At 47.4% G+C, this 13,214-nt stretch overlaps 1 protein-coding gene across 3 annotated transcripts; it reads left to right on the top strand.

The window, feature by feature from the left end:
• Window positions 1–6,645: 6,645 nt before the first annotated feature.
• Window positions 6,646–12,629, top strand: LOC129592654 (uncharacterized). Of its 3 annotated transcripts, XR_008690999.1 has the most exons (5): window positions 6,646–7,979; window positions 8,738–9,502; window positions 9,632–9,772; window positions 11,889–12,053; window positions 12,430–12,629. XR_008690999.1 is itself a non-coding variant. In XM_055488741.1 (4 exons), the coding sequence occupies exons 1-4, from the start codon at window positions 6,943–6,945 to the stop codon at window positions 9,771–9,773; spliced, it is 1,878 nt and encodes a 625-aa protein (XP_055344716.1). In that variant the 5' UTR covers window positions 6,646–6,942; the 3' UTR covers window positions 9,774–10,204. The 3 variants fall into 3 exon arrangements, 2 of the variants coding, with proteins under 2 accessions (XP_055344716.1, XP_055344715.1); XM_055488741.1 differs by lacking the exons at window positions 11,889–12,053; window positions 12,430–12,629 and having other exon boundaries at window positions 6,646–7,154; window positions 7,221–7,979; window positions 9,632–10,204; XM_055488740.1 differs by lacking the exons at window positions 11,889–12,053; window positions 12,430–12,629 and having other exon boundaries at window positions 9,632–10,204.
• The last annotated feature ends 585 nt before the right edge of the window (window positions 12,630–13,214 follow it).

Raw genomic sequence — 13,214 nt, 5'->3', positions numbered from 1 at the left:
TGATGCCGCCGGACACTGGAACGATATGTCCAGGAGCGCTAACCACATTGCCTGACCACGAAATCCTGCCGACCGAACCGACGTTGCCGACGCAATGGCCTCAACCGTTACATTCGCCAAACCGGACCACCTTCCACATCAAACCCTGACCGGATGGAGTAATTTGTTTGGGGGCAGTCGGGCGGAAGTAGGGATATCGGGAGCTCGAACCGGTGAGGTCATCACCTGCACTTTCGACTTCGCATATGCCACCCCGTCGTCGACCTGTTCTTCCCGCAAACGCCCAATTATAATTACTTGTTGCTTTGTGCGGAATTTCCACAAGAATTTGACTGTTCTTTTGCAGCCACGATTGAACGGTTACGGCTTAATATATTTCGAACAGATGGTTACTGTATTTGATTAACTTTTAACGTACAGTCAATTTGTCTGCGCATCTCGCTGCGGCAGTTTTCCTTATTATACACATCAAAGTTTGCTACGAACTTTCCGTTGAGCAGTGGCCGTTCGCAGTGCTGCGCGGCCACCACAATCATGGAGTCTGGAGTGCAGACGCCAGACGGTTAAACGCGTCAGCGGTGTGCTGGAGAAGTCGGCGTGCTCCCATGCCGGCTCGTCAAGCCGGGTCCGTGCTGCACAACAAAGCATATGAATAATTTGGTGATCTTTGGTATTTGCAGTTCCACGACGCCGGTCGGTTCCCTTGGACAAACACGGACATCCTGTGCGTCCGGGAGGCGGGATGACGGTGTTGGTACATACGCTGTGAGGAGATGGCGGAGCTAGGAGAAATAAGCGCGCTGCAGCGGCTTGAGGAGCTAGTAAGGTCTCCAGGGCCGTTCGCCAGCTGCGGATCCGAAAATCGCTCTGGCACGGCTCACCGTCATTCCGATCGCACCTGCGAGCGCATCTCCACGCTGCAGTTGCACCCTTAAGCGCTGCCAAAGAACAAACGGGACGGAATTAATCCTAGTCTCAGCGCATGTAAGTGATACCATAAGTACCCGGTGGGCCGCTGTCGAGCGGAGCTAGCACGGCACGTACTGTTGGGCAGCAAACTAAGCGCCTTATCGCGAACTGCACCCCGATTATAACGATTCTGCTAACGTACGCCACAGACCGCATACGATCCGGCCACCGTGTCGGACAACGCAACACTTCAGCTGAGAACGCAATAAGTAATAGCCGACGACGTTGGCGGTCTGGGCTGAAAGAGCAGTGGCGCTGTTAGATTTGTGCGCAACGCGACCAACACCGTGTAATACTCGCCGTCCGTCCGGCGTGGGGAGAAACGCGGTGGGCGAGAAGCCATGTGCCCGGGAGGGCAGTGCGATGCAGCACAAATTGACGTACATCTGCTAGCTGCTGGCCATGCATATGGCCGTCGGCGATCGACATCCTCCAGTATTCCCGGAAGCCCAGGCGCCACGGTCGGCCTACCTTCTGGCCGGATCATGACGGTATTGCCGACGTTGTGCTAATCAGGAAAACGTGTACCCGACGATTGTTGAAGTGCGTCGACACATCCATGTACAGGTTTCGGAACGAGCATCTACGGAACATGGACCCGCTTCTCTCTCATGAACTTGGACACAAGTTACACAACACAGTATACGTCCCATTAATATAGTCACTAACCGTAAGAAGAAACTGAGGTGGCGGTAATGTACTGGATATTAACAATTTAACCTACCAACGCCGGGTACTAGAAAGAGTGGGAATACCGATCTGTAAATTGGTATTCCTCGACAAAAAATTCAATTAAGAAAAATTATTTTTTATGAAATTTTTCTGACCATAGGTCAACCAGGACACCACGATGCCAAAATGGCACGCATAGTAACTGAGCCAATTGGCACGGTATAGGTTTACTCAAATAGTAATTCACAAAAAAATCGCACAGGATCCGTAAGTAGCTTAAGTAAAAGAGCATGACGAGGGCTATGCAGCTAGGTAATTTTATTGGTCAGCAAGATGACCACTGGTCAGCACATATGAAAAATACATAAAACCACCAATCTGAGCCGGCATGACATAAAGTGCTTGGCAAATGGTCAAAAACACTGTGAAAACGCTTTGTGATCTAGGAAAACAGTATCAGCTAGCACCGCGTTTGCTATAAAAGAAAGGTTGTTTGTACAGAAAGATGCGTCACATAGCACATAATCCTGCATTGACCGCCCTGACAGAAGTAATGCTTGCATTAATCCTTGTGCGCTGTTTTGGACCAGGGCTGCCATGATATCGGTAGGGAAGCCATGGTCAACTGCAGTCTGCAGTAACACGTAAGAGCACCTGCATCCCGAAAGGAAGGAAATCGTTGCACAGTACTGTGTTAGGGATGTGTTAACCCTTTTACGATTTTATCAGAGACGAGATGAACAATTACATACGTATCTTAGGCCACCTTTTAATACAGTTTCTGTATCCGCGTTGTTCTTGTCATTATTTTACCGAAGCAGCTAGCAGCAAGACTGATCTAAAGCAAAAAGCGCATTTTTTCACCACTACTGCAACCACGATTGGTCGCAGAAATCGACGCTACTGGTGTACTGACCGGAAGTTTTCGCAAATCTTCCATTGACTGCTTCTGAGTCAACTGTAGGTGTATATCTGCTGTGTAAACGCTTCAGCATTTTACAATTCGTACACATCAGACGTAACAGAAGTGACGGAAACACCGGACCGTGACCTGGTATGCAAGGCGCCTACTGTCTGCCTGTCGTTCATGTTTGCGCCAAACGCCGATATGGCATTAACAAGCCATCTATAACATTTTAATTTTACATCCCTGTTGCATCTTTTCTGCATAATACAATTTGTGCAGTGGAGATGCATGAAGAGATTCTATTGACACCGTATTAGTATAATACTTCATTTTTCGCGCTACTGGTCAGTTAAGCAATTTTTTATTTTTTTTGCCAAGAGTGACCAGTGGTCACTTCGATGACCACTGAAACCTTGTCATTGAAAAGAGCTGATCCAGTACAGTTTTTGTTACTGCACCTGCTGATTTTTACCTTTCTCCAAGATTTTTGTGCAGAATTTCAAAATTCTGGCATAAAATAGTATCAAACCCATGCGTGTCAAAATTGGCACAAAATTTTTTAAGGACCGTAGTCGGACGGTGTCCAGCTACGTGTGATTGACCTGTTCATCTTTGGATGAAGTCCTATGAATACTTGAAGTGTGTTTTTTGTCATAATTATCTGATGCGGGACTCTCTCAGCCGGTAGCCAAGACCTCCGCGAACCATTTTAGCTCCGTTTTGGTGGACTTCAGTCGACCACCGGCCTCAACCAGTATCTGATTATTTGGTGTCATAATTTTTAACCTGCTCTTTAACATCTCTAGTTCGCAATAAAATTATTCAGACTTTCCTTACTGCATCTTCTACCGCTACAGAAATTAAAGTTCGCCACTGTGCCAATTGGCATGCATGGTGTCGACCGGGTTAACTCTTACGTACTCGTATTACCCGCAACTGCGGGCGCACAAAAGTTGACAAAAGTTCACAAAACCAGCTACTTAATTAGCAATACGAGTAGTACGAGTACAACACGGGCATACTGACTGCAGTTGCCATGTTTAGTTCTGTTACATATGTTTTATTTTTATTGCTTCATTCAGTGAGCAGACACTATTTTATTCGTGAGCAGACCATTAACCTTTATGGGACTCCAAGTCTGGTCAGTAACACACAGGACACAAAGGCCACAACAGTCCTTACAATCTCATGACGTACACCGCGTACAATGCACTACGCCACAGGCTCACAGCTTCAGTACAATGAGGATTAAGGATGGTCGGAAACGCAGTTGTGTGAATACGGAAGTCGGTCGTTAAGTTGTCGGGAAGGTAAACGAAGATCAGAGAGTCCATATGCCGCCTAAGCCTGCATATACATATATGTAAGTACAATATTTCTACACTACGTGTGATTCGAAGATGTGCCTCGGCAGATCTGATTTTGGTCTTCATTCTGCGGTTAAAGGGCAGCGGCATGTTTTCACGCGATTTCTTATTACTATAAGGTACTTATTGAATATGTGGCAACTCTTGGTTGACCTTTACAAACGCAAGAAGGGTTTTACTTCTGGATAGTGCGGCCGGTAGTGATAGCGCGTGCACCACCTAATCCTGGTGTGCCCGAATGCGATGCAGGATCGGACCAGAAGATGGACACTAAACAAGTGGCCTTTCTTATTGCCACATGTTGAATGCTAAATAGTAAATACCCAGGGGGCACTTGTCATGGTAACGCGATTAACGGACCGAGCTTTATCGTAATGATGACATATATAAACTAGCTACTGTATTTGTTTTTAGCCAGGACTAATTAGTCGGCTAATTATAGTTTTTCCATCACTACTTTTCCATCACTGATTTTGCTTTTTCAGCGATGCTTTATCGAAATCGCAATTTAAACAGCTCCTTTGCCCTACAGCTACAGTACAGTATCTGCTCACTGCTGCTTTCATCGTCCAAAACAAACTCAGGCATTTATATTGTACCGTTCAAAAGAACTAAAATAACTCAATTCACAGCCACAAGAAATGTTATAGTCATGAAGAGAACAACGAGAGGAGACCACGTACGTACGTGGGATTGCGAAAGCTGGACAACCGTTCTACGGTGTAAAACAAGCCAACAGTAATAAAACGCCGATATTTTTTTTGAAGCCCGAGGGGAAAATCGCCGGCCGGCCGGCGACCGTATCACATGTACATCCACTTGACGCGGGTCAAATGAGCGGCCATGCAGGATGCTGCCGGCGAGCGTTCTGCATGCAGCCACCATGCGGAGGGCCCCGGAGGCCGTCCTCCCCGGAAATATCCGCCGCGTTAGCTTAACCACGGCCATGTACGGGTACCGGCGATAATGATCGTGCCGGCATTTAAACAGTGCCATTAATTTCCTAATTATTTTTCATTAATATAATAAAAGAACATCATAATATCAGCATTCATCATGGGCCAGCAGATACATGTGGCCCATGGGCATGGGGCCGGCGAAGGCACGAAAAGTCTAGTGGGCCGTATCGGACGTGGAATATAGCCCTGCTCACTGACCATGCGGCCACGTTCCAAAAAGCTTTTTTCCGGCCGGCAGCGTTTGTCCGTCCAAATATATTCAAAGAGAAAACGCGCTGTGTGTATTGGGCGGGCACTCTGCCGGGAACGAAATTCATAGCACAAGTGTTTTTCTTACAACCTGCCTATGCTTGTCCATTTATGTTTTTCTTTAGAATTATAAATTAGTCAAGAACTTTTAGCTGACTAAAAGTTTTAACCAAGTTGATTTTAGCAACTAAGACTTCAAGGACTCAAGGTTAATCGGGGTTAACCAATTTTATTTACTGGTCTTTTTTCTAATAAAAGTACGACAAACGCAAACCGATAGGTACTCTTGTTCGGTACTATGCAAAATTACCGTATATCACTCAAGTACGAAGCCGTCAGTAGACTGTCAGTAGCGCACCTAGATACCTAATCCCTGTAATTGCTGCCGTCACCCGCCTGGAGTGTAACGTTACGGCAGTACATGTGGCTAAATCTGGCGCGGAACATAAAGCACCATCATGCCACCATGTATATCCACAACGTCATACTCCAGCCGTCTGATGGCAGCAATTACAGGAATTATTTAGGTGCGCTATTGACATCCCCTCGTATATTCTCCGGGGCGGCCGGGTCTTTCGCCATTGCAGATTGCATGCAGCAAACGGCAATATGCGTATGCGGGCGGTGGACAGTGCTGCATTGTGCATAATCGAACCTTACCAGCTACCTTTTACTACCGCGTCGTTACGACCAGTTTTTATTTTACTGTCGCATTTTAGTGCCATAGCGGGGATAATGCTGTATAATTTGTACATTGCGACTTTATAATTTTATTCACTTGATTTCAGGCTTTAGCTGAAGCTTGTGCTATTAATTTACGGATGGTTCATAAAGGCCGATACTGGGCAGCATTATTATCGTGATCTGGGTACATCAAACCGTATGAAAATAAGATCATATGAAAAATAAAAAAGCATTTAATTATAAATACAAGAATTACAGTTATTAGTTTCGGTTAACTTTGGTTAACCGACTAAGAATTTTAACCAAGCCATTTTTAGTCGCTAAAAATTCTAGCCAAGAAAATGTGGCTGACTAAAAGTTTTAACCAAGCCGATTTAGGCGGCTAAAGCTTTCAACCAAGTTTTTAGCTTAACCGAATTTAGTTTAGTTTTATATGTACATCGTTTTATATGTATATTGTATACAGATAGTATGTGCGAGACTCTACGTTTCCGGTCCATTTGTGCATTGGTCACAGGATTCATGCACAGGATTCATGAATAAGTAATGGACTGGAATAAGCACTGGAATAAGTAACTGATTACAGGATTGAACGTATAAGATACCGACAGGCGGAAATTGGCGTGAATGGAGCCATGCAGCTGCAGGCGACGTCTGTTCCTTCGCTCCGCCCGCCGTGTCTCCGCGTGTGCTATACTGCTCTGCCGGCTGTGGAATATGACCGGCAGGCCATGGTACGAAAGAAGCTCTTTATTAGTTATTACGCTGTTTCCGTGCTCCTACTGGCACGGCACCCTTGCTTGGGCAAGATAATATATATTAAAGGCAGGGAGTTTAATAGTTTAGCTAGACTACGGTATGACTGACAGTTTGCACATTGCATGCATGCCACTGCCATGCTGTGCACACGTAACCTAACTGTATGTCAGTGTATGACGACGTCGACGGCTTCCTACAGCTTCTTCTGACCCCCTTGTTTCCAGCTGGGATCTATTTTGCTGCTTATTTGGCACTGTCGAGATCTCAGAAAGAATGATATAGTGCATCGATTGCCGTGGAAGGCGCTGTCGCAGACGAATCCATGCTATGAACTCTGGCGAAACACATCGCATAATTTAATGTACCTAAATACCGTATGATAACATCATTCATCATACCGATACCGTCGAATACAGTTAATTACTTCTCTACGTTAGTGGGACGGGTTGCAGCGCATATATGGGGTGGAATGATGGAGCTGAACTTGGAATTTCAAATGCTAGTGGGCTTTGAACCGTGGCCGTACCGGCGCTGCGGTCGCAGTGTCAGCAAAGGCAACACCGTGATGGTGCAGCTGAATGACGCCTGGTACCTGGGCTTTATAGAGGACATTGCCGAAGACCAGCAGCAAGTGTACGTTAATTTCCGTTGCAGCGCATTACCGGCCGCCTGGCTGCCCGCTTACCGCGTATTCCCCCACCATCTCTTCACGGAGACGGGTGGCAGCTTCCACACAGTCCTGGCGGCGCTGCGGCTGCGCAGCGACCCCAGCGCTCCGCTGCTCTTTCAGCCCGCCGCCGTTGTCGGCTTCTGCAGCGGGCATGGGCTCATGTGCTGCGTGCAGACCACGGCTGATGCCGATGCCGTAAGTCAGCGCCATCTCCTGCATCCGCTGCAGATGGCCGCCAAGCAGCCGCCCCGTCGACCGCTGCTACAACCCCTCGCGTCGTCGCGCCAGGGCGTCTACACCGCCTACACGACGGACACGCTGGACGTGGCCCACGTCAACTGTATCGATGAGAATCGGCTGCAGTTCGAGATGAAGCGCGCGGTGTACGCTGCGCAGTGCCGTGCACTCAATGGTCAACAGCGGCAGAGATACGGCAGGATCCCGGACACGCGCTATTACATGCGTCTCGACAGGGATTGTGTTAAGTTTCTGATTTGGCGGCGTCAGGAGGACGACTGCCCGTGGAGTGTGGAGATGCTGACGGAATGCGTCCGGCGCTGCTTGCAAAGTGGGGTGTTGGCCAACGATCCGCTCCATCGTAGCATCACACGGACCCCGCCGGACTGCTGCGATGCCCTTGCCCAGGTTAGCGGCGACAGCGGGGGCTTGACGCGTCTGCCGTTGGAAATCGTGGAGAGCCTGCTGGATGTGCTGGATATCGCCACTCGCTCCAGGGTACAACGGTAAGCAAGTTAACATCAACACACTTGTTGTTATTATCTTGATGGTCCCCACCCCGCAGAATGTTTCTACTGTAGCACGTATCGTATTATTGGACACTGATAAAATAACTGAGAGCTTGGAAGTGTTTAATGTTACTGTAAAAGTATAGCGTTTAATGTGCATCACTCTGGCCATGAGTACTGAACATTAATAATTACATGCTGGCTGTAATTGTATCTGTACGAGAGAAAGGAAGCTATACAGTGACTTCCAGCGAAATGCCAAGTTTCCAGTAATTTCCTGTAACCGAAGGGCGGGATTGGAAATAAAAAATGGTAAAAAATTTCGAAGTCCATAGTCGCGCTTCCGGTGCACGGGACGGCAGTTACATTTAAGACCTTATCAAAACATGACATCAGAGAATGAAAACATGAAATCAAAACACTGTGGCACTGACTCGCATGCACGAATCAGCACGATTAACTAAAACCGTCAACCGTAGGAGGTTGCCAGTATCCGTTTAGCTAGATCGTTGTAGGTCGGCGCACCTACAGTAGTATCCACGGTTGACGGTCAAGTCAGCTGTGCATGGGCCCAGTGATCGAAAAGACTCAGGAATTTGAATGCGCTACCGAAGATATTACAGTAGCTTTCCCCTCGTACTGTAGTTTTCAAATGTTTAAGTAGCACACAGGTTGTCGGCCCCTTTTTAGATCAAAATTAACCGACAGTCTGTGTGCTATTCCACCCTATTCCATTCTTGATTACTGTTAAACAGGGTCAGTCCAGCCTGGCACGACGTGGCCACCCGTTGCCGCTCTGGACAGCGGCACTGTGTACTGGATTTCGGCCTGCATGTGCGCAGTGCTAACAAGCCGGACGAAATGTACCGTCTGGGCCGGCTGATATACTACGGGCTGAGCCCTGGCGTGCGGACGCTGGTGCTGAGTCGGTGGCGGCCGGCTGAGCATCGTTTGGCCGAGCGGAGCCAGAGCATGGGCAGCAGCGACGTGACCGTCGTTCGGCAGCTGGTCAGAATGCTCCGACCGGCATCGCAAACGCCAGCGCCACTACAGCAGCGCATCATCTGCCACCGCTGCGTCGTCAGCGGCGAGCTGCCCACCCTCTGGTCGGAGGTCTGCGCATGGGAGGCCAGCGCCGATCGGCCAACCTTCTTTCCCCTCCACCACCTGTCGCCCCTGATGGACGTGTGCAGCAGCCAGCTGATCCTAGTTGATTACGTCCAGAACGACGCTGTACAGGCCTTTCATCATCGGCGGCCCTTCTGGCACTCCGACTGGAGTCCCTTGACCGACGAGCCCTACCAGAGCCGCGACCCGGCGCCGCCACTGTCGGTGGCCGTGCCTTTTCTGCGTCTGGACAACGGCCAGGATGCCGTCGCGCTTCTGACCAGTATGCGAACGGCCATGGAGACCGCCCTTCCGGAGCCGCCGGCGGAGGTGCGCCGGCTGGCCACGGACCTGTACGAGTACTGGCGTACCCGTGACACCTACTGGCACTTCCTCCGCCATCTTCTAGTAGCGTAAGTACAAATACATCTCGTTTAACCGTATCCGTGTTTGTTAAGCGGTACCACTACCGGCGTCCTGAGATTAAAACATGAAAGGTCACCGGCTTCGGTCAATGCTCATTCGAAGGCTTCGTTTTGTAGCACGGATCCGGGCGGACCGGCATGGGAGCACGCCGACTTTCCCAACACACCGTTGTCGCAGCTGACCCGTTTAACCGTCTGGGCTCTGGACTCCATGTGGTGCCCGTGCAGCAGCGCGGATGCCGCCGCCGAATCGCACTAGTAATTTAATTTCCAATATGCGATTCCACATTCTTATCGTCAACGAAATAGCAGTGCGTACTTATGATGAGCTGGTTTTATGAGCGATTTGACCAGCTGATTTCGATAATAAATGTACAAACAATAAAACCAGGAAGGTATTAACAATTGCCGACAGAGTGGTGTTAAACATGAAACAGCCCTTATCTTTACTCCGTCATTGTGAAAGAAAACTGTCCCGGAATCCAACCACAGTGCAAACCAGCAAGCAGGCAATAATCCAGGAAGGTCGGATTAATTTGTCGGGATTTTTCATTTATAGTTTACCGACCATGTTCTAACGCCAATGACGGTGTCGGTAACGTTATCAGTTGCTTTGATTTGACTTTCTGATCTAACTGTTTCTTATTGTAGGCGTGCGAATTATTGATCAAAATATTTAAAAGGGTTATATTTTCCTTATACAATGGACTGCATAATTAACCTGACGTCGATGCGACTATATCGATCACCGTCAGGTTAGTTTTGAAGTCCATTGTACTCGTTATGCTCAATGCGCACTAGAGCACTTAATGTCAAATAAAATAGGTAATAAATAACAAATGTCAGAATAAATAACAAATGTCAGATTAAATTATAGAAAATCATAATAATTTTTCAATTAGTCGTTAACTTCAAATAAATTTTAAAATATATTTCATACAAATAATGAGTGAAAATTAATTAATAAATCGGAAATTAATTAATAAATCTTTGCATAATCTGAAATAAGGTTGCCGAAATGAATGGTTGCCGAAATGAATGGACACCCTTGCATGAATTATCGCGGCACTCGCTACAGGAGAAGAAGCGCCCCACCAGCCCGAGGATGCCGCGCAGCACTCCTGATTCCTTCGCCAGCGCGTTGGCCTCGGCCTTCTCCCGGTTCTTCTCGTAATAGCGCAGTGTCAACGTGTGAAAGAGCTGCCATATGGCGCATGGGTAATCTCGCTTCTCCGATTGCGAGCCTTGTCAGTTGGCCCAGTGCGGCGGCGCATGCTCCCAGTCACCGGGGGTGGCTGCTCTACACCTCAAACGAAGAGGGACACAAGCGGCTGCTTAACTTAAGATCTGCACTACTGCCAGCAGCAATTTCTCCCTTGCGCTGTGTCAGCAACAGGTGCTTCGCCCTCGGTCAGTCTGAGTGGCCAGCCTGCACTACGAACAGTGATTGGTTTAGCACACTAAGAATGTGCATGGTTTTTGGCAAACTCAAAATATCGTACAATTTTATTTATTTATATTTATATAAAAATAAGTGCTTATCTTGGTTTGCTTATTTATGTTTGCGTCCCACAATTTTCTCTTGTTACAAAAAATTTCATCATGGACGACTTCGTCAGCATTCAGCTCCACGGAAATCTCAGTAAGTGTGGTTAGAAGGTTAGATGAGGGCCGTGGCGATTCCGACCGTTCCATTGCAACGATTGTACCGTATCAGCTGGATGAGGATGAATTTGCAGCTTTTGATTGCTGGTTGTATTGTTGTACTGGTAATACATACTGTACAGAGAAGAGAGGGCACGCAATACTTTGCAGTTTGCAAGTGATCCAGTTTTCCGTACAGATTAAGATTTAAGACCCCCTGTCTACATGGCAACCGCACGAGGCTACGATGAAAAGTGCTGCAGTCTGACATACTACGCGCACCGCGTGTAGTACTACCAACCTGACCGCAGTCAGCAGAGAAGGAACTCTGGAGATTGGTGTTGGTTCTGTTGCCCACTTCCGTAGACAACAGGTGCCACAAACACACTCTCACCACACTCACTACCACACTACAGGAATACCACACAGTAACTTCCGCCTAGGTACACACTACTGCTTTCCCTAAACGAAGGTCACTCACAGCACAAACACCAACAAGACTAAGATGATGTTACTCGTTTTAATCTTATTGATGTTCACTCCCACTCAGTCACACCGTAACTACTGAATGCTAGCCGACGACGAAGCGCAGCTTCTGATCGGAGGCTACCGATAAGAACACGGATCATACGTCATCGCTAGTACAACAGGGAACACTCGTACAAACGCACAGTAAAGTCATACAACATAATCTCAATTATGTCAAGTCTGACGATTCTGCCTGTTGCAGGCGACACTCAAGCGGGAAGGCTGCGCCAAAATCCCCATCAGCGAGTCGCCATCACTGCTGCCGTTATTGCTGACCTGGTTGGCTTCGCACTCGGCGGCCAGGACGGGGTTTTTGTGATCCTGAAAACGGATGCCCGACCTTATCCAGTTTTTAAAAATAATAAAAGTAATATTTAATTAATAACAAAACTTTTAATAAAAGTTTTATAAAAATAATAAAAGTAATATTTAATTAATAACAAAACTTAGTATTTATTAAATAAATAAAGAATGTTAATATTAATAGGTAATATTAATTTAAGATTTTATAAATAAACAGTATCAAGTTAATATTTAATAATTGTATTTAATATGTAATAATAATATCTAATAATAACCCACTAGAACAGCAGCCAGATAGGCTACTGTTACAGTATTTAATAGCTTAATTTTGTTTAAATTGTGTAAATGTTTAGCGCGCGATTCCCATCTTGTGAGCTCCGCGCTACAGTAGTACTTTCGCGCCCGCATTAGTTTAAAACGCTGTAATTTATTTCTCTTAGGTTATTTCATCGGACATGGGTTCAGCTGTTTGGTATAACGGTGCCCGCTGTTGAGGAACCCGGTGTTATGGAGCCCGGTGATGAACAGCCCGGTGATGCACATCCCGGTGATGAACACTGAACAGCCCGGTGATGAACAGCCCGGTGATAAATAGAAAGTATTTATTAAAGTTGATGTTAGATTTATTTTTTAAGTGGTGATCGGTGAAAAGTGTTCCTTATAATGAAATAAAGTTATTGGTGAAAACAACGGCGCACGTCGAATTCGCGTATTCACTACAACTGTACGATTAGGGCCATTAGGCATATACGCCTAATCGTAACTTATTAGCAGCGAGCCTGCCTGCACACGCTAGACCGAGACGTGTTGTGCTAGAGAGTGCCAAAAATCCACTTAGTATGTACATTCACTACAATCATTGCACAGCCAGTAATGTTGCTGGATGATGTCGATAGTCGATTCATTGCTTCTTGAAATGCTGGTTGAAGAACTGCTGCGGCCGCAGGTGTAGGGTCCGGTTGGCGTCGCCCACCAGTGGATTACTGGCCACCGCCGCCCATGGTGCGGTGGGGCGCTGGGTGTTCTGCCGGCCGAAGGTGGAGATCTGGTTGCCCTCCGCGTCCACCGTCCAGATGAAGCCGGTGTTGGTCAGTGTCTGCTGCGTCGCGAAACGCCCGTCCGCCTGCAGTACGGCTGGAAGCCTCGCGTCTGGCCCTGCACTAGCAATTAACCGTGTACCATCAGCCACCAGCGTGCGGGGTTAATTTGAAAGAGTTCTCGTTCT

This window comes from Paramacrobiotus metropolitanus, unplaced genomic scaffold (genome assembly GCF_019649055.1).
Source record: "Paramacrobiotus metropolitanus isolate TYO unplaced genomic scaffold, Prichtersi_v1.0 Parri_scaffold0000054, whole genome shotgun sequence".
Classification (NCBI taxonomy): Eukaryota; Metazoa; Tardigrada; class Eutardigrada; order Parachela; family Macrobiotidae; genus Paramacrobiotus; species Paramacrobiotus metropolitanus.
The sequence above is the reverse complement of the archived record's forward strand: the minus strand, read 5'-3'. Positions and strand labels throughout refer to the sequence as shown.

What these genes read in the sequence shown, in the direction of transcription:
- LOC129592654 (XM_055488740.1), top strand. Translation starts at nt 6,943, where the DNA reads ATGATAACATCATTCATCATACCGATACCGTCGAATACAGTTAATTAC. An exon ending in ACTCGCTCCAGGGTACAACG is followed by an intron (nt 7,980 to 8,737) that starts GTAAGCAAGTTA and finishes ACTGTTAAACAG; the next exon opens with GGTCAGTCCAGCCTGGCACG. An exon ending in CTCCGCCATCTTCTAGTAGC is followed by an intron (nt 9,503 to 9,631) that starts GTAAGTACAAAT and finishes TTCGTTTTGTAG; the next exon opens with CACGGATCCGGGCGGACCGG.